This window comes from Amphibalanus amphitrite, unplaced genomic scaffold (assembly GCF_019059575.1).
Source record: "Amphibalanus amphitrite isolate SeventyFive unplaced genomic scaffold, NRLGWU_Aamphi_draft 000310F_arrow, whole genome shotgun sequence".
Lineage (NCBI taxonomy): Eukaryota > Metazoa > Arthropoda > Thecostraca > Balanomorpha > Balanidae > Amphibalanus > Amphibalanus amphitrite.
In genome coordinates, this window is record NW_024881805.1 from 142,364 (window position 1) to 163,028 (window position 20,665).

The 20,665-nt window shown below is 52.7% G+C and overlaps 1 protein-coding gene across 5 annotated transcripts in view; it reads left to right on the plus strand.

Moving 5' to 3' along the window:
• The window catches only part of LOC122388132, a 215,896-nt gene that overhangs the window by 139,980 nt on the left and 55,251 nt on the right, over nt 1–20,665 (plus strand). Inside the window, exon 1 of one of the 5 annotated variants that reach the window (XM_043378934.1) lies at nt 10,762–11,025. The exons of the other annotated variants lie outside the window; for them this stretch is intronic. Within the exon in view, the coding sequence (XP_043234869.1) occupies nt 10,970–11,025 (56 nt within the window). The 5' untranslated portion in view covers nt 10,762–10,969. Of the gene's footprint in view, nt 1–10,761; nt 11,026–20,665 lie in introns of those variants that run through there. 5 annotated transcript variants of the gene reach the window in all.

The window sequence follows — 20,665 nt, forward strand, 5'->3', positions numbered from 1 at the left end:
ATGGTCCCAACTCCCATTTCTGTCTTTGGGACCCAAACTGACCCTTATGTGCCTCTGAGGGCCCCGTACTGGCTTCTGAAGGATCGATGCCGGCTTCTGAGGACCCATAACGGTCTTTAAGTGCCTCATACCGACACCTGAGGCCCCACACTAGCCTCTGAGGGGCCCCAAACTGGCCTATGAGGTCTCTACACCGGCCACTGATGGCCCTATTATGTTCTCTGGGGGGCTCAAGCCTTAACTTTGGGCGTCACGCACTTGCCTCTGAAGGCCCACATCAGCCTCTGGGGCCCTACCTTGGGCCTTTGCCCTTTGATGCCCTTCGCTGACCCTTGGGTCTAACACCGGCCTCTGGGGGGTCTGACACCGTACTCTAAGGGCCCCATTGCAGCCTCTAGGCGATAGGTATCGCCGAAGCGCTATCGATGGGCCCATAAGGGCGCTGTACGGTGAGGAGGGCGCTATAATACGATAAGGAGGGCGCTGACAGGTCAGGAGGGCGCCGGCAAGTGTGGAGGGCGCAGAAAGATCAGGAGGATGCTGTGTGGTAAGGACCATGAAGGCGCCGACTGGTCAGCCCAGAGGGCGCCGAATGTGAAAAGGGCGCCGGCAGGCCATAAGAGCGCTGAATGGCGAGAAGGGCGCCGACAGATCAGAAGGGCGCCGAACAGACAGAAGGGCGCTGAAGATGATGCCAGGGTGCTAGATGGTCAGGAAATTGGAGGTGGATGTCTGGCAGTTCAGGATTGTGGGTGCATCTTCACCCACAAAGAGATATAAAATTGTAAACCTGGGCGCCAGTGCCGCATGGTGTACCGCAATGGCTAACCGTCGAGGGCGCCTAGAGTGCTGGACATTAGAAAGGCGCCTTCGGCGCCCCGAAATGATCGTGGAAGGCGCCATCCAGTGAGGGCGCCTACTAGATTTGGGGGGGGGGGCTAAAGCCCAGTGTGCCCCCCCCCCCTTGGCTGCGCCCCTGTTTAGAGCGTTTTACTGTTGTGTTTTTGTTTGATGGTGCCTCACTCTATTTGTATTTTATGTAATTGACGGAACGCATGGTAATTTTATCTCGCGCAAAAACACGCTGATGGAAAATTTGATGTGCAGATTTAGGGAGAATAAAGACAGTCGGTTTTTGGAGAAAGTTGACCGTCTTTTATATTCTATTTATATTTTATATTACAAGCTATTTCGGCATTTTTTCCTTGTATATACGGGTGGTAAAATGGCTCCAAAGAAACGTAAAGCTAACGATGACGAGTATATCGATGCGATCGATGATTATTCCGGCAAGGAAGACGTCGTACGGTGGCTGAACCGAACTGAAATACTGTGCGAGCTGCAGGGCAGTGATATTATGAGGATCCTGCCTCTGAAGTTGAAAGGTGATGCATTCACTGTTTATGCACAGTTGCCAGCGAGAGATCGAACGTCGTACGAGTCGGTGAAGGACGCACTGCAGTCTGCGTTTGCGCCAGATCCCCTTGGGGCGTATGAAGAGTTTGTGGCTAGGAAGCTCAGACCAGGTGAAGCAGTGGATGTTTTCCTGGCAGACCTCCGGCGACTGTCCACACTTTTTGGAGGTGTTTCAGATCGGACCCTTCTGTGCTCTTTTATCTCTGGTCTTCCACTATACGTGCGTGAAGCAATCGGCGCCAGCTATCGAGTGCAGGACCTGAGCATCGAGAGCGCCTTGAGCAGTGCCCGACGGGCCGTGAAGAATGACCCGGCGATGGCAGCCGCGGCGGCAGGAGAGCGCCTCACGCGGGCACAGAGAAACAATCACGAAACGACGGCTGAGCCATCTAGAGCTGCGAGACGTGTGACAAGACGGTGCTGGGTGTGCGGCGAACCCAACCATTTGGCGTCTCGGTGCCCCGTCCGTTCGGGAAACGGCGTGGGAGATGGTGTGTCAGCGCCGGCGTCATCTCCCGCGCAGTGACGGGTGGCGCTCTGCCGGTCGTAGACCTGACTGTTGACGGGCACAGGTGCCGAGCTCTGGTGGATTCTGGCTGCACAGAGAACCTGGTTTACAAGTCTGTGTGTGAGGCGTGGCGGCCTCAGAGAACAGCGGTAACGTCGATGAGTGGAGACCCGTTTTTCTCCAGTGGGGTTGGAACTGTGCAGCTGAGAACGTGTTCCGGGCAGTCGGCGAATGTTTCTGTGCTGGTTCTTGATGACAAACCGATGGGTGTCGAGATGGTACTCGGAGTGCCCGCCATCTCGGCTCTGGGTGGCGTGATGATTGCATCCCCCTCTGATGTCAAGTTCTGTGGGAAGCCGACTACGCCGCCCACTCCACCAGGCCTTGAAGATGAATTGGTGGTGGACACGCCCGATTTCTCAGTACGGTTTGATGCCGACCAACGAGCGTGGACGATGTCGTGGAAGTGGGAAGATGGAGCTGAGCCAGCCAGTCTATCCAGCAGTGTGCCTGAGTATGCCATGTCAGCAGAAGCCAGGCAGGAATTTGAAGCCGAACTTCAGACTTGGATAGACAATGGATGGCTAATTCCATACGATCAGTCCGTCTATGGCCCTCCCCGTGGACTGTTGCCGCTGATGGCTGTGGAGCAGGGCAGTAAGTGCAAGGTGCGACCCTGTCTGGACTACCGTCAGTTGAACAGCCACGTACCTGCGCACACAGCAGAGGCCGACGTCTGCACAGACACGCTGCGGAGGTGGCGCCGCCACGGTAAGAATCTCGCCGTGGTGGATTTGAAGCGAGCTTACCTGCAGATTCGCACAGACCAGCGCCTTTGGCCATTTCAGACCGTGATTGTCGGCGGACGGCGTTATGCGTTGACGAGGGTCGGGTTCGGATTGAACGTGGCCCCGCTGATGATGAAGAAGGTGGTGCAAGCGGTTCTCAGCCAAGACGCCGATGCGGAGCGCGCCACAATACCGTATGTGGACGACCTGTGTGTCGATGAGGACATTGTTACGGCCGATCGTGTAGTGGAGCACTTCTCTAAGTACGGCCTGGAGTGCAAGCCTCCAGAGAGAGTCCAGGACGGAGCACGGCTGCTGGGCCTGCGGGTTGGTGTCGCAGGAGACGGTGATCTCCACTGGACTCGGGATAACGCAGTCGGTGCCCCTCCTGACGTCATGACACGCCGCGCTGTGTTCTCCTGGTGCGGACGTCTGGTGGCGCACATGCCAGTGTGCGGCTGGCTGAGGCCGGCAGCGGCCTGGCTGAAACGTCGAGTCAATGCTGTGACTCACCACTGGGACGATGTTACCGACGATCCAGAGCTGCGCGAGCAGATGATGTACGTGGCTGAGCGGATGGTGAATGATGATCCAGCGCGAGGTCACTGGCACGTCAGTGGAGACAGTGCTGTCGTGTGGACGGACGCCTCCTCTGTGGCGGCGGGAATCGCTCTGGAGACGCAAGATGGAAACATCATCGAAGACGGATGCTGGCTTCGAAAGGATGAGACGACTCACATAAATATGGCAGAGCTCGATGCCGCCCTGCGAGGCATCAATCTAGCTATCGCCTGGGGCATGCGAGTCATCGAGCTGAAAACGGACTCGGCCACTGTTCATCGCTGGCTCAACGATGCATTAAGTAGCCGAGCACGTCTCCGCACTAAGGCCCACGGGGAAATGCTGATACGGCGCCGAGTCGACATAGTCAAGCAGTTGGTGGCCGAATTCAACCTGCATCTGACAGTGACTCTGGTGAAGTCGGCGGACAACAAAGCGGACTGCCTCAGCCGGGTTCCCGCTCAGTGGCTGCGCGGTCCACTGAACGGAGAGTCCGCTGGGACGTGTGGTGCTGCGGTGAATGCTGAGTGCACCAGCGGTGATGAAGATAGCTCCAGCACGAGCGGTGATGGCGGCGATGGCGTCGGGGCAGATGGGACCGAGGACGAAGAAAGAGGACGGCGAGCAGCGGTTCGCGAGGTGCACACCCGCGCAGGCCATCCTGGAGTACGGAGAACGCTGTTCTTCGCTCGGCGCGAGATTTCTCCGAACATTACGAGGAGAGAGGCGCGTGCTGTCGTGTCCCACTGTGACGCATGTAGGTCTATCGATCCAGCACCAGTTAAGTGGAAGCCTGGGAAGCTGGAGGTGAACGAGTCCTGGACTAGGCTGGCGATTGACGTCACGCACCACCAGCGCAGTCTGTACCTGTCGGTGGTCGACTGCGGTCCTTCGAGGTTCAGTTTGTGGAGATTGCTTCGAAGGGCAGATTCAGCGCACGTCATTGAAGAGCTGCATCGAATTTTCAATGAACGTGGAGCTCCAGAAGAGATCCTGGCGGATAATGATACCGCCTTTCGCAGTCGGGCGTTTGCAGTGTTCGCGGCAAAGTGGAAAATTCGGCTGAGGTTCCGCGCCGTCTACCGCCCAAGTGGAAATGGTGTGGTAGAGAGGAATCATCGGACCGTGAAGGTCATAGCCGCAAGAACAGGGTGCACCGTTGGCGATGCCGTGCATCTTTACAACGTAACACCTCAGGACGGACAGAGCTCGGCTACGACACCAGCCGGACAGATCTACCGGTACTCGGTCAGGGACAGCGTGAGGACAGTCACTGGCACTGGTGGTGATCCATCGGACGGCAGCGGTCCGGAGGGCACGGACAGCGCCTACACTGTCGGGGACGCCGTGTGGGTCCGACAGCCTGGATCACGCTGTGGTGATAGGTCGCAGCCGGGTGTTGTTACCAGGGTGCCGTCACTTCATATTGTGGAAGTGGACGGGACCCCATGGCACGTTGGTGATGTTCGGCACCGCAGTGAGAGTGACCCTTGAAGGTCAGGGGGTGGTGTTTGATGGTGCCTCACTCTATTTGTATTTTATGTAATTGACGGAACGCATGGTAATTTTATCTCGCGCAAAAACACGCTGATGGAAAATTTGATGTGCAGATTTAGGGAGAATAAAGACAGTCGGTTTTTGGAGAAAGTTGACCGTCTTTTATATTCTATTTATATTTTATATTACAGTTTTCTATCAAGATAAGGTCGATGAGATTGTTGCCTGTGCCCGCGTTATGTACCTACCTACTGTGTGCGGCCGTCTGATCCTTGCGGGGCGGACGACCATTGACGTCATTTCGTCAGCTGAGCAAATGTAAACAAACCTACTGACGAGTTAACCCCCTAATATACGGCCTTGGACGATAAACCGATTAATGAATATTGTCCTGGGCCCTGGCCCCTGTCTCACGGCCCGACGCTGCGCGCGCTGGGAGCTAAGGCATACCCCTGACGTCACTCGAATGACGTAGCGAGCGATCTGTTAGCTTATGATGAATCGCGTTTGGAACAGAGGTCCTAAGGAACCAAGTACAAAGAGAACAGGTTTGAGTGCGAATGCTGCTAGCGTGCTGGCGGAGCGGCGCGCTAGCGTTTTGCGATGACGTCATAGCTTAGCGTCAGAGTGAAGTTTGTTGATATTGCCATGGAAACCCAACGCGCCGACGCGCGCAGCGCACTCAGCGATCTGCTGTGAAACACCACCCTGGAGCCAAGGTCACTGGAGTAATTGGGAGACATTTTCACTGAAGTTCCTCTACGTCATTAACGCCTTTGGTTTCACACTCGAACGCCGTCAACAGCCACAGTATCTATAATAGGGCAAAGTTTCCCGAGTATTTCATGATAGTAACTACAGAATGCATATGGACCAGAGACATGCGATCAGCAGCTCATGACTATGACATTCGGTTGAAATAAATCAACCACCAATGAAGTCATAGCCTACGATTAGGCAGCCCAATTCAAAGAAGATATGGAGCCGTAGATTTGTGGACGGCTCCGGCTCCGGTTGAGTACCTAGGCTCATATTGAGCTTCGGACGCCACAAGCCATTTGCTACTTCTTCCCCACTTTCTTACCCCCCCCCCCCCTTCCTCCCTGATTCCGCCACTGGCGGTTTCTGTCGCCTGCCGGCGCAGATGGAATGGGTGCGCTCGGACGGCTCAGTCGACTGTTGTTGTAAAGCGCAATTTGTTAAAATATGTGCAATTCTAACGCCGAATTAATTCGAAAAAGTGTCGAATGCCAAATCGTCTCCTGACTACAATGTTTGATGGATTGGCAATATCGTTGGTACCGAAGCATTATGAAACATTTATCTCGCTTTATTGAAGAGAGCAGGTTAAACTGAGCACGTTTATTGTCTTTAATTGCGTACAACTCTCGGTTCGATATAAGCGCACTCTGTCTATTGAAAGCGCACCTCTAGGTCACGTGACTGGGGTGTGTCACGTGATTGCGCTTAAAACCGAAATCGGCGTCACGGCCGGGTTAAATAATATGACTCTTTTGGCTGAATTGCTCGTTTTTAGCACCATCAAGTGTGCTTCTATGACACGTAATGTTTACACCGGGCACGTTCTGTATTTGGTATGAATAAACCCTCCAAATACAAAAAGGTATCACACAAAACACCCCCAGCTGCCAATCGCAATTGCATTGAGAATTCGCTCTGCACATTCCAATCGAACTTTCGGCATCTTTGAACCCGACTCAATGCTCTATTTCCTCATTTTTCATTCACGGATGAGAGATGGGGTGCCGAAGTCGGTTTATAAATATTCCATATGCACGTGCCTCGCGCGGGGGGTGGGGTGGAGACGGGACGGGGGCGTTCGACGCCCGCTCTGCACGCCGCACTTAGCGCTCAGTGCCGCTCGCTGGTGGGCGTTTTTGTCGCTCTGCTGAACCGGAGCGTCCATAGGTGCAGCCCTGCTGTCGCCACGCTGGGCTCTGCCAGCAGCGTGGCTTTCACACCGCGACAGAAACATAGCCCGGAGCGGGGTCAGCGACCCGACCGGCTACTCTGGGTAAATGCGCTGTCCGGGAAATGATGGATGGGTCCGGGACATTCATGACTACATGGCGGCCGTGCAGTCTAAATGTGTCGGAGGCTGTGCGCTTGATAACACTTAATTACCGAAACCATGTGACACAAGAAGAGACGTCTCTCGTGGCGAGATGGTGTGGTTGTCGTGTTTATTTAAGCGATCGATGTGTAGTTCCACCGATGAAGTCGTTTCTTGAACACCAGCCACTATCATGTTGTCTTAGCAAACAACTGCTCCGAAACTCAAACGTAACTTTTCAGATTGAAGGGGTCATCGGACGTCTATTAGGTGAAGTCACCAGCCAAGAGAAGTGTTTCTGGACTAGCTTATAGCGCATTCCGCCAGGTTTCCGACATTTCGTCTTACATGCAAAGATCCGTCCAGGCGTGCTTCTTCACCTGTGTACGGTGTTATTGAACATCTTCCTTCATCCGCCGTACTCATCGGAAAGCGTGTCAACTTCGGATGTGGCGCCAGTGGCCCTGCATGCATTGGTAATGCTACGTTGGTAAAAGCGAAACATGTGGCGAGTAGTCAGTTTGCTGCGCATGTTGGATGATGTCAGGATGTATGTATCCAGAGTAGTTCACGCGTGAACTGGTCGCTCCCACCTGGACCCTTGCACTGATCCCATCGTATTGCCGGTGTGTATTGGAAGTTCATTCACCTTTCGCAATGTTGTACTTTCTCCAACTCGCCGTGATGCTCTTATCACGATGCTGAGTTTGTTCCGGCATGTCGCCCTGAGGCAACTCACGAGTGTAAAAAAATCAGGAAACCTTGTTCGCGTGCAGCACGTGATAACTAAACAAAGGGTTCGACACCTCTCCTAGACAACATCGTCTCGAACAAAAGAAACAAACCTGAACATCTTCACTTGTGGAATGTGAGTCACACTGCGACTGGATCTTATCAATCCCCACACCTCTCTTATCCTTCATCACTAACGCACAGTGCACCATCCAAAGCCATCAACACACCCAGCTTAGCTACTGCACCTTGCGTGAAGACCCCACCTACGCAGCTTCCAGCATGGCGCCCAGCCGCAGCCCACCAGGCCTGACGGAGCCGCCGGCTCGCGGAGGCCGACGACCTCGGCAAACAGGATTAGGGTGACATTATTGCACAGATCCCTGGGGCCCTGGACCACCTGCGGACATGGCTGACCGGCGCCGTGGCCACTCGCTCTTCATTCTCTCCGTGCCTCCCGTCCTCTTCTGTCTCTCTCGCCTCTGGTCAATCTCAGAGAGTATATGTGTGTCGAAAGGGAGGGTGCACTGCAGGGTGGGTGTGGGGATGGGATGCACTTGCGGCTGTGACTTGGACGGAAAATGTGGAAGATGAGAGAGGGCAGGGACAGAAAAGAAGAGACAGAGAACGGAGTGGGATGAGCGAGAGCGGTGACCGGACCCAGACGGACTGGTCTGCAATGACCGTCTCCGCGCGGGCTGAGGGGTCAGCAGCCGATATTGGAGAGGATTGACGCCGAGCGGCTCGGCTGAGCCGCGGTATTGGTCTCCGGTGGGATTTCGACCGGATGTGATCGACTGCAGGGTGGACTGAGATGGCGATGAAATGCCTGCTCTTCGCACCCAGACATGGCACAGTCGCGACTGGATCTGGAGAAAGAAAGAGTGTTATCTTTAGTTCCGGACGATGAGTTCATGTTTCAACTGCATTTTGGCTGGATGATGTAATAAGCACTTATGTTTTTCACAAACACCAAGTTTGAAAACTGCCGTGTGACAGTTTTTGGGCGATCGGCGGTGGCGACGGTTGAAGACGGTTTATCTTTCACTAGCAGGGAGAAGGAAGATGGACAGCCAAGATGTGGCTTCGTGAAGATAAGAGGAGCCGCCGTGTTCGTTTACTTGTTCCACCGCAAGAGATCAGTGTACAGATGCACCCAGTACAAATAAACTAACCCTTCTCTCGTATTCACAACTGCAACAACACAAATCGCATCCATTTTAGATAACACCAGTCATGAACTTTCGCTGTTTTTACCTCATGACCGACTTTTGACCGATGTGATGTTTTGCTGAAAGTCAACGATCGACAACCGGGTAGCTGCACGCATGTTTGAAGACGGTATACGTTGACGGAATACCGACCTTCGCTGCTGTCGTTTCCTCAGACAAGAACGCTATGTTTTTTGTCCCCCGCCTGGGTCGGAAGGACCGTCTGGGTTGGTCTGTCTGAGGCTCATCAATAACCTTCTGGTTTATACCGCCGTCTGCCGCCGCGAATGGTGACGTGACGAACATTGTGTATACGTCTGTGTGCCGCTGGGGCTCGGGCGGTCTGTGCTGCTGCCATGAGCTGCGCCTGCAGGGAAGGCGCACTGCAGGCGGCCGAAGGTGTAGGTACCTACTCTAAGCTGCAGGCGTATGGACAGTGAAAGGGGAGACAGACGTGGAGGAGAAACTAAAACAATGCAGCGTCGTTGAGTAGTGAGAATTGAGGCGAGAAGGCGACGCCAAACTCCTGTGGTCTGAGTCGCTGAGTTGTTTATCGATTCTGCTAGACCGGACCGAACGGATGTGATTGCATTGCAGTTAGCCGTATTGGACTCCCCAGAAGCGAAACATGCCTCCGCCAGCGATATACTTAAATGGGGGACGAGGGGAGACGGTTGAAGACACGAGACATGTTAGAAGACGTGGTTGGACGTGAGAAGACACCGTGGGACAACTCTAGACTGCGGGTACATCAATGCATTGTCCACCGTTGTATTCAAAGGCGGCATGGGACACGATGTTATCGTTTCACCCAGTGACACCGAGCGTGTTTGTAAGTTTTATCAGCGACAATCACGACAGCAGGTCTTCCGTTATTCCCGCGTCGTATGTCATGTTTATGGTAAACTAAACCTGCTTGTTGACTACAATGAGCGTGTTTTAATGGGTATTCAGCGACATTCTTTTGTTGCTGGCGACTATAAAAGGGAGCAATCATTGCTGGACGTGTGCGCTTCGTGTTTTGTATATCGGTAGCGCTGATGGTTTTTGTTGAACAAGCTATTGTGGTTGTACGCCTCATCTGTTATAGCGTGTTTGCGAAGTGTTTTTTTTTTCATGCTTGTATGGCTTGCGTGTAGACTGATGTCTAACTGTTTTATTACAGAAACTATTCATATGTATAATTGTACTAAAAAGGTTACTTGAAAAGAATATAAGAACCAGCCTAAGTTACCGAAGATATTTGTGAATGATTCTTTGTTGTGTTGCACTCACTAGTTAGTTTGTTTCGTCATTCCTGATAGTACATATGACTTGTAAATATGACCATTCGATATCACCGACACGAGGTGGAAATCATCAACATTGGTGGATAGGTTTTTACATCGCACTTATGATTCGATATTTTTTTTACATTTATACGAATCATGAAAACGATTTATTGCATAAGTAAGGTTCCTTCAAAATCAATATATTTTGTAATGACGGCTGACACTTCTTTTTCTTTGCTTATATATTTATGTTTGATAATATCGTATTATGATCATGGTCACATATCCCATTCTGGCATGATTATCTCCTTAGACGTTCATTTACGAACATTCGTCGGTAAATATTGGCTGACCTGACATCATGACATTCATGACCTCGTGCTGCCACGCCAAGACGAGCCGCGACCTTGCGGTCGGTTCGCTATTTCTGTGAATATCACCTCATATCCCGGGGCGGATCCCATGATGAGCGACTGACCCTGATCCCACCCGATCCCACCGCAGTCTGCCCGTGACCCGCCCCCACTCCCACCCGTTATCACCCACCCCGGGCGCTGCCCCTGCCCCTGCAGTCGACACTGTGCCGCAGTGCACGGCGCCACGCCTGCTCCAAAGTCGGTTACCGGGGTCCCGGCGGCGACGACGGCGGCCGCGGCGGCCGGCAGTTCGTGGCGCGCGCTCTGCCCGCCCGCACGGCCGCCCCGACCGAGCACGGCCCGGCACGCCAGAGCACGGCCCGGCGCACGGTCGGACGGACGGACGGACGGACGGATAGACGGACGAACGCTATTGTGGATAGAATAGTCAGAAGCCAAAGAGTGAGAGGTCAAAGAGTGAACCAGCGCGGTGGACTTAGTGTCAAAGTGAACGGGCTGTGAGTAGACAGCAGTGCGCGGTGTTTAGTGGGTGCCATGGCCGCCAGTAACCGGCTGGACCACGTGATGCAGATAGTGCAGCATGACACACGGTAAGACTCCGGGCGTGAATCAAACGTAATGGCACGATGTCGCTAACGATTGCAAGGGTCATGCAATTAGTGAGCGCTTAAATGGATTTAGATGCGCTGATATCGGATCTTCGGTGTCAAAAACTAATTTACACGGCAGTTTTATTATTTTATTGACTTGCATCGGTGTGGTCATCTTTGTTACTTGATTTAGGGATCATTTACATTCATTACTATTGCAGACGTATATGGCGTTGTATCATGTATATGATTCGGTTATCTGCCATCTATAACAATTATACGAGGCTCGACCCGGCGGGCTGGGCAGGCGAAGAGTGGGCTCCATAACAGCTGTCTTGAACCCGTTCCACATCACTGAAGCGCCATATGAAGCGCGCACAATGGCAAATAAAGCGTCGAGCCTTCTTGAGTTCATCCATTTGGTCGTAACGCGCTAGCTCAAGTGTAAATCATGATCGTGGTCTACTCTAGCAGAAATCCTCGCCTCTTCTCTTCCCAACACTACTGGCGCAATTTCACGACGCGACATCATCCCATGTGATCCCAACGTCTTGCGATGGGTTCCTATTTGGATGGTGTCAGTGAACCACTTTACCCGTCGTCCCAACCGCGGCACACAAATACACACGGCGGCGACCGTAAACACAGAGTGGCTCACTCACCACCTACTTATCCTCAGCTCACCCGTACCCACCCTGCTCTTAGTTAACTCACGGCTCGACCTGAGTGCTGCCCCGACCGGTGCTCATGCACACGTGCAGTGCATGGCCCCGGTGTCATGTCCGGACTCTGTCATTTCCCAGGCCGCCGCCGTCGAGCGCAGAACCGGCCGAGGCATTTTTAGTCGCCGGTGTGTCGAGCAGGGCGGATTGTGAGCGGCCCCAAAGGCGGCGGCACGACTGAAAACTGCGCGCTCCGGACGCGACACACACGCGATGGTGTCGCGCGACAGTCCTGTCTTGTCCCGGCTACGACCCCTGTCCAAGCCCGTCCCCAACCTAGGCGCGGACTCTGTCCGATTTCAATGAATGATGGTATTGATACTCGGGACGCCAGGAGCGGGCGGTGTGCGGAAAACCGGGCGCACCTCCGATAACAATGCCCATCGGAAGCTTTGAGACCCATCGGTGGTGACAGGTTATGACATAAACTGGACATTTTTAGACAGGACACTCTACATGCCACCTTTTGGGTAGTGGTCGATGACATTAGCGCCGGCACATTTTGACTGCGCCCACTCGGCGAACCGTTTAAGGCTTGGTGGAGTGGGTCATTAGAAGTTGTGACCGAGTGACGCCAGCATTGTCGGTGTTGTAAATGTCTGAGCAAGTCACTGCAGCATCAGTTGCAATTCGATCCGGTATTGGTGCGGTGACCTGACCCTCTTTCAATGGTCTCACGCCGTTACCTGACCTCCTCTGTGTCGTTTATTGACTCTCCGCCGAGTTGTTCATTCATCCAGTCGACCACAAATCACTGCGGACACCTTATAGGGCGGCTGTTTGACGCCGATTGCTGTGAGGGTGTGTAAAACCACCTTGCAGCGTGGGTGGTCTGCGACCCTAGCACGTGGGCCACTGCCTTCTGGTGACCTGCACCCTTTGCGCCGCCCCCGAGCTGCACCACGCCGACCTTTGACCCCGTTGTGACCCGAAACTCTACCTCCGCGGTCACCACTGATGGCCTATAAAATGGAGCCATCTGTCCAAAGACGAGTGCGCGATTGTGAGCGAATCCGCTCTGTTATCAAATCCAGTTTCGTTTCGTTGTCTGTCGCTCGTCGCCCGTTCGCCGTAGCCCGTCGTCCGTCGTCCGTCGCCCGTCGCCCGGTCGCCCGTCGCCGGTCGCCGTTCCGTTCATGGTTAGAAGTTAGCCCGTTTGGCTCGGTCATCGTCCGAGGGCGGAGACCGTTTCGCCAGAGACAACTGCCATTGTGACCGGTGATGGTCCCCGTCCTTGGCTTTGGGCGCCGTTTAAACTGGGGATAATTCCAGAAACGTCGGCAAAATGTTCAAACGCTCGACGGATGATGGGCCAAATGGCAGCCGGTCAATAGGATGGTCCAACTCCTTCCTGTTGTCGAAACATTTTTTGCCGTCTTCTGTCTCATCCAAATCTTGATTATTTGGTTATTATTAAATGCTATATTGAAATTTGATAAACGTTGGCAATACATATTTTATATTTTTAATATTTTATTTCAATAATATTCAAATACGATAAATAGTTTTTGCTACTGCATTGAAGTGCCTCTGTGCTGGGTGCCTGTTGTGTATCGTGCACACGTTTTATTTACTTTCCTCAACAGCTAAAACAGCCCATTGATGTCATTGCATTCCCAGTCCCTGTTGGAATGTACCGCCACATCATAAATTGGGAATTGTCATGTTTGTTTCAGGCGCTAAACAAGCAACCGCAGCGATTTAAAACTAGTTTACAACCTTTCAGATCTATCCTGATTACTGCACTTTGATGGAGGAATATAATCAGCTTATTGACTTTGTAACAATGGCCTGCTATCCGACGCAAGTAATCGCAAACACGATAGTTAAAATAAAACGCACAATCCCACTGGCGCTAACTCTAATCACTTGCTGCATTTCATGTTTGGCCGTAACGATTTCAGCCTGGGCTTACGGACGATCGTAACTGATGCCAAATGAGTCGTAAACTTCAAAGAGGCCCACAAAAATACATTAAACAAGGGTCGGCGCCAGGCGGCTGGCTATTTGTTGGATTATGAGACGCAATCTCTGCCATACGGCGAAGGGCGGTATAATCGCAAACGGTAACCTAAGACGGTTTCTGACTTTATACTGTCCTTTATCTGATACCGATGTGTGTGTAGTCTCGTGCCGCGCTATTCAGGAACATTAGTAAATCGTAGGGAACCGCTACAGCGTACCCAACACCCCTCAGCAATGAATTGTCACCGAGAACAATGCGCCCTGTCAGCGGTACGCTCGGACTGCTCTAATCTCAGTTGCAGAACCGCGGTCCCGAGCCGCACAACGGGCGCACATTGAGTGGATCGGTGACACCCCAGCCGCCCCTCCGCCGCCGTCGCGGCCACAGCCCGGTCGCAGGACGTTGATCATGCATAATTAATCGGATCTATGAATTTTCGAACGGTCTGGCTGAGACAATTCAGCCGTTGTTATTGGACTGTGGTGTCGGGAGGCCCGCCGGATGAGGGTATGCAAATGTCCGTCGGGATGCGATCTCGGGACCTCGCCACAGACGATGGTATGGTGAGGTTTGGCTCGAAACTCGACAGGATACGTGCTGTTTTCTGTGGAATAGTATAGCGAACCATTCGATTTAGGCCTATGGTATTGTTTTTATTCGAGTATTGGTGTGGTGGTCTTCTAAATGATATTTTTATAGGCAATCGCTTTTAGCTAAATATTGCCAATGTCACTGGTCAAATTCGATTTTTCATGTTTCGGTAATGCTGTACATTGGAAGTTGTTCAGATCTCCAGAAGTTTTAGCATTTTGCCTCAATCCACTGCACTATATTTGTAATTTCGAAACATCCCTCTCACTCGATATTCCATAAATCGATCACGGCCTTTATGAGATGACAGTTGGTCAGGTGGAGACTACCACCGTGGCCATTTCCGTCTCCGGAATAGCGTAGAAATATCGCGCGCGCGGGCACTTTTGTGACGCATTTTCCTGGGATTTATGAAAATCACACGCGACGCCATTAGTCGGTGCCATTACTGAACGGCGAGCTTCTATGATGCATACTTTATAGCCGGATGGCCGATAGCTCGGTTAAAATTCCATCGCCGCCCCAAATCAGCATACATACGATGGGCTTTGGAGACCAAAATGGTAAAAACACGGCCTCTCCGCTGGGTGGCACGGTGGCGGCACGTACCAGGCGGCTGCCGGTTTTTACTCGCCAGAGGAACACAGCACAATCAATACATGTGCTGGGACGGCATTTTCTTGCCGCAATCTCGGCTTGTCACGGCAGAAAATGCCGGCGGCACTGCACGACACGATTTGGGCATAAAACAGCTCGGGACAGCGGATGAAACCTCGGGCGCTGGTGACGTTATTTCTCTCGTCGATATCTAATGGAGTCATCTGCACAGTCGGCACGTCCCGGGTTAACGTCGTTCGCCGGGCGACGTCTCTGTCGCCGGCGACGGCCCGTCGGCCGCCGTGGGGCCGTGGGCCGTATTTTGACCAATTTCGGCGGGGCATTCTGGCTGATTTTGGCGAGGCGAATTGATTGTGAACACTGCTCGGGAGGTCGTATAGATGCGGCGGCACGTGCTGCGGGCTGAAAAACGCCGATGGACGGACACACAGGGCCGGGCCGGACTGGCTAGGAACATAGGAACAAACCAAGGCCCGTTCTGAACAACGCTGTGGGAGCCGCTGCGCCATCACGGTGCTCTTACCGGCCGGCGGCCCGGCGAAACGGTATACGGCTCATCTTTTTATGACGTAGCTAGGGACAGATAGGGCTTGATAGCCGTTGGTAACGATGGAATTGAAGGTTTGAGATGGAAATGATGCCATATGTGTTTAAAGGATGTATTGGGGCTGCACAACTACATTTGGATCGCATTATGTGTGCATCGCTCTTACTTTGATTTCAATTTTGTTTTTTTCTAAATTGGCTTGTATTTGGTGAGACCTTCGCCGTGCAATATTTGCTTCCGGTAACATTTCTGCTGGTGTTTTCACGTACTAACGTCATTAATTTTCCAATCTACTGTTTTTGTGGGGCAAACAACTGGCACTGTTTTGCGTCGAGCGCTTACTGTTGACGCGTTTTTCGTCACTTTGTTTTTTTTTAGACGTACGCCCGAGCTGTTAAATGGCACACCTCGATATGAGTACCTATTTTCAATGGGATTGATATGTGCATTGATAAATATAACCACGTGCAGTGGCGGATCCAAGGGGGGGGGGGGTCACATGGGTCATGCCCCCCCTTGAGGCCCGGGGGCCCAAAGACCTGCCAGGGGCACCACCGGCCTATCAGGGGTATCACAGTCCTGACAGGGGCACCACAGGACCGCCAGGAGCACCACAGGCCTAGCAGGGACACCACGGGCCTGGTGCCCCTGGGCCCTGACAGGACTGTAACGCCCCTGACAAGCCTGAAGTGTCCCCGGCAGGCACGTGGTGCCCCTGACAGGCCTGAGGCGCCCCTGCAAGGCCGGTGGTGCCCCTGACAGGCCTGAGGCGCCCCTGCAAGACCGGTGGTGCCCCTGGCAGGCCTGTGGTGTCCATGGCAGGCCTGTGGTGCCCTTGCTAGGCCTCCGGTGCCCCTGACAGGCTTGTAATGCCCCTGGAAGGACTGTGGTGCCCCTGGGCCCTGACAAGCCTGAGGTGCCCCTGACAGGCCAGTGGTGCCCTTGCTAGGCCTGTGGTGCCCCTGGCAGGCCTCTGGTGCCCCTGACAGGCTTGCGGTGCCCTTGGAAGGACTGTGGTGTCCCTGGGCCCTGACAAGCCTGAGGTACCCCTGACAGGCCCGTGGTGCCCTTGTTAGGCCTGTGGTGCTCCTGGCAGGCCTCTGGTGCCCTTGCTAGGCCGCTGGTGCCCCTGGCAGACCTCTGGTGCCTTTGCTAGGCCGCTGGTACCCCTGCGCCCGGAGAGGACTGGTGCCCCTGAAAAGTCTGAAGTGCCCCTCGGCAGGCCCGTGGTGCCCCTTGTTTCATGCTTATAATTCTTTCACTAACTCATTATTCCAAAGTATGTATTCTGTAACACTCTCGTTTCTGTCCCCCCAATCATGCACTCATAATTTTATATTCAATGCACGTGACAAGTATGTAACGTGTTACACTACACTCGCTTCCAATAATAAGTCAGCCAACGTCACATCCTCCTTCCTCCGAGGACATTGAGGAGGATCTGACCTCCCCTTCGGTAGGTACAGAAACGATTCGGAAGAATAGTCCCTCTCTTGGGAGCTGGGTAGTTGTCTGTTGCTTTTTCTTAATAACTGCGTCAATGAGCTTAGCCACGTCACATGAGCCTAGACAAGCCACATCTTCCCTCCTCTGGCATTACGGTAGCCTTGACCTGCTCCTCAGCTGATATGGAGACCGGCTCAGAGGAGGTGGCTTGGTCGGCCGCTCCTCCCGAGTGCCCATGTGGGGCACTGGTATGTACAGGTAATCATCGTCAGATGATCCAGCTGCCGGGTGACTACAGGTCTCTCCAGGTGAGAAGAGGCGAAGGTGCCGCCTATTGCGGCGATACGTCCCGGCACTATCCGTCCTCACCAGGTACGACCGGTTCCCGAGACAGCTTGTGATCACTCCGGGAATCCACTTGTGTTTCCCTGGCGCAGGCGCCATGTACACGTTGTCACCCACACTCAGCTGCTTCAGATCCTGAGCGGTCCTGTTGTAGTACGTCGCCTGTTTCTGTTGCCGGTCGACTAGCTTACTCGGGACCTGTCGAACAGTTTCCGGCACCAGCAGTCGTGATGACGTTGGAAGTAGGGTCTTCGTCCGACGGCCGAAGAGTCGCTGTGCAGGTGAGCTCCCGATTCTCTCTGTCGGGGTGTTGCGCCAGTCCAGAAGTGCGAGATATGGATCGCGGCTATCTTCCTGAGCCTTGATCATCAGACTTTTCAGTATTTTGACAGCACTCTCTGCTTTTCCATTCGACTGTGGATAGCCTGGCGAGCTGGTGACGTGTTTAAACTCATACAGCTGAGAAAAGGATTTGAACTCTGCAGAGTTGAACGGAGGACCATTGTCACTCATCACCTTGTCAGGAATTCCGTGCCTTGCCATTTGAATCTTGAGTAGTCTCACGATATCACTTGCCCTCTTGCTGATGAGGCGATCAACTTCGATGAAGTCAGAGTAAACATCTACTGTTACTAGGTATGAGTGTCCTTGAAAATCCATTAAGTCACATGCTATGTTCTGCCACGGCCGTTCCGGTACTTCATGTGACTTCAACGTTTCTTTTCTTTGTTTGCTCCCGTGGGCCATGCATGTTGTGCAGTTTGATATGTAGTTTTCGAGGTCTTTGTTCATCCCTGGCCAGAAAATGGCTTCTCGTGCTCTCCTGAGGCAGCCTTGAAGTCCTATATGAGAGGAGTGCACGCGTTCTTTGAGTTTCTGCTTCGCTGCCTCTGGAATGCAGAGCCTATCTCCTTTGAGAACGAGTCCGTCTCTCATCGTCAGTTCATCCTTGACATTATAATACTGCCTTAGATGTCCAGGCACTCTGTTCTTGTCAGCAGGCCATCCCTGTTTGATCATCAGCTGGACGTCTTGCAACGTCTTATCCTTCGAAGTGGCTTCTACAATCAGCTCTTTCGTCATCTTTGAGACAGGAAGCCACTCGATGATGTCCACGTCTCTCACTTCAAATTCATCAGCCGAAGCAGTCTCTCTGACGTGACACACATGTTCAGTGGGTGCGTCAGACTCGGTTGACTCTTCATGCGCGCGACTCAATGTATCCGCGAGATACATTTCTTGGCCTTTCTTGTACACCACTTGGAACTGAAATTTCTGTAGTCCCAGCATCATTCTCTGTAGTCTCTTTGGTGCTTTTATCAGCTCTTTCTTGAGTATAGCTTCTAACGGCTTGTGATCCGATTCCACCGTGACTTCTTTCCCTTGAGTGTACCGCTCGAACTTGTTGAGACCGTATACTATCGCCAGCATCTCCTTCTCTATCTGTGCATAGTTCTTCTCTGTCTCAGTCAACGATCTCGACGCATACGCCACAGGCTGCTCGTTTTGCATGAGGCACGCGCCTAATCCATGGTGTGACGCGTCTACCTGTACTACAACATCTTCGTTTACATTGTAGTACTTGAGGACAGGGTCACGCGTGATGATCTGTTTGATTTCTGCCAGGGCACGTCCATGGACATTTTCTTCGTAGATGAAGAGATTTTCCTTCTTTAGAAGGGCTCTCAACGGGGCAGATACTTCAGCTAAGCGCGGTGAGAACCTTTGCAGATAGTTGACCAGACCAAGAATGCGCTGCACACCTTTTCGGTCCACTGGTGGAGGCATGTTGGTCACTGCACTGATCTTTTCCGGATCCGCTTTTAGGCCGTCTGCTGTGAACATGTGGCCCATGTATTTGACCTCGCTCTGTCTCAGTTTCAGTTTTTCGAAGTTCAGCTTTATTCCGACTTTTCTGCAGCGTTCCAGGAGGCAGATCAGCTTCTGATCGTGGTCTTTTGTCGCTTCATCACTGGTTGGTCCGACTCCATACACTAATATGTCGTCTGCGATGGGACGGACGCCATCAAGTCCCTCCAGAGCAAGATTCAACCTCCTCTGGAACTCTTCAGATGCTAGGCAGATGCCAAATGGCAGACGTTTCCAGCGGAACCGGCCCCACGGTGTCCCAAAGGTGGTCAGATAGCTGCTCTCCTCGTCGAGTTCCACGTGCCAATAACCGCTCTTGGCATCACATACCGTGAATACTTTGGCCTTTGTCAGCTCCGGTAAGATGTCTTCGATAGTTGGCAGAGGAAAGTGGTTGCGTTTTATCACTCGATTGAGTGGCTTCGGGTCTATGCAGATTCGTATTCCCTTGTTTGGCTTCTGCACCGCCACCATGCTCGAAATCCACTCTGTGGGCTCCGAGACGGGCTCAATAATCCCATCGCGTTCCATCCGTTCTAGCTCGGCTTTAACTTCTTCTTTCAGTGGTTCAGGGACAGGCCTCGTTGGTAACTGCTCTGACGGTTTAGTTTCGTCTGTTTGGATGTGCAGTTTTCCAGGCAGTCTGCCGATGCCTGTGAAGACGTCCTGGTATCTAGCATGTAGATCTTCTTTTGACTTTGGAATTCCATCTTCTTTTGATTGTGGAGCCTTATTCTCTTCCTGTGATTCCAGCGTTAAGATATTTTCTGTCCTCACGCTGATGAGGTGCATTTCCTGCAGCGTTTTTGATCCAATCAAGGGACTGAAGTCTTCACGCACGACGATGAACTCCACATTGTAGTTCAAGCCGTTCCTGGGGTTCATGACGTCCATCTTCACCTTTCCCACGGGCTTGGTGATGCTCTTGTTGAACATCACCAGTTCAGTGGTGTACGGTCTCAGTTTGCTCATCTTTTGATCACGACATGCCTTTTTGTACACATGTTGAGGTATGATGTTGGCTGTTGCACCGGTGTCCAGTTGAAACTTTTGTAGATGGTCGTTTTCCAGCAGCAGATGAGCGAAGATCTTGCCAGACACAGATCTATCTGAGATAGCCCCTACATCTAGGGACAGCACGCTTTCTGTTCCGCGACTCGTTTGGTTTTCAGTCTCGGCGAGTTCGACTGGTGCGGTCATATGCACTTCAGCCTGGTGACATCTGGAGGAGAAATGATTTTTCCGGCCGCAAGCTTGGCATGTTTGGCCCCATGCAGGACACAGCTCTTTTTTGAACATGTGTTCGCGGCCACAGAATTTGCATCTCCCATGGCGAGTACTTTGTGCTCGCTGAGACCGTCTTGAATCCGGCACCGTTGTTCGCTCCTCCTTGTATCGGAAGTCCCTCCTTTGTGTCTGAAGCTTGTGCACCTCCGCACCCTCTCGATTTGTCATACTGTTCATTTGCTTTTGGGTAGCTTCATGTGCCTTCACAACCGCGGTAGCTTTGGCCAATGTCAGATCTGGTTCTTGGAG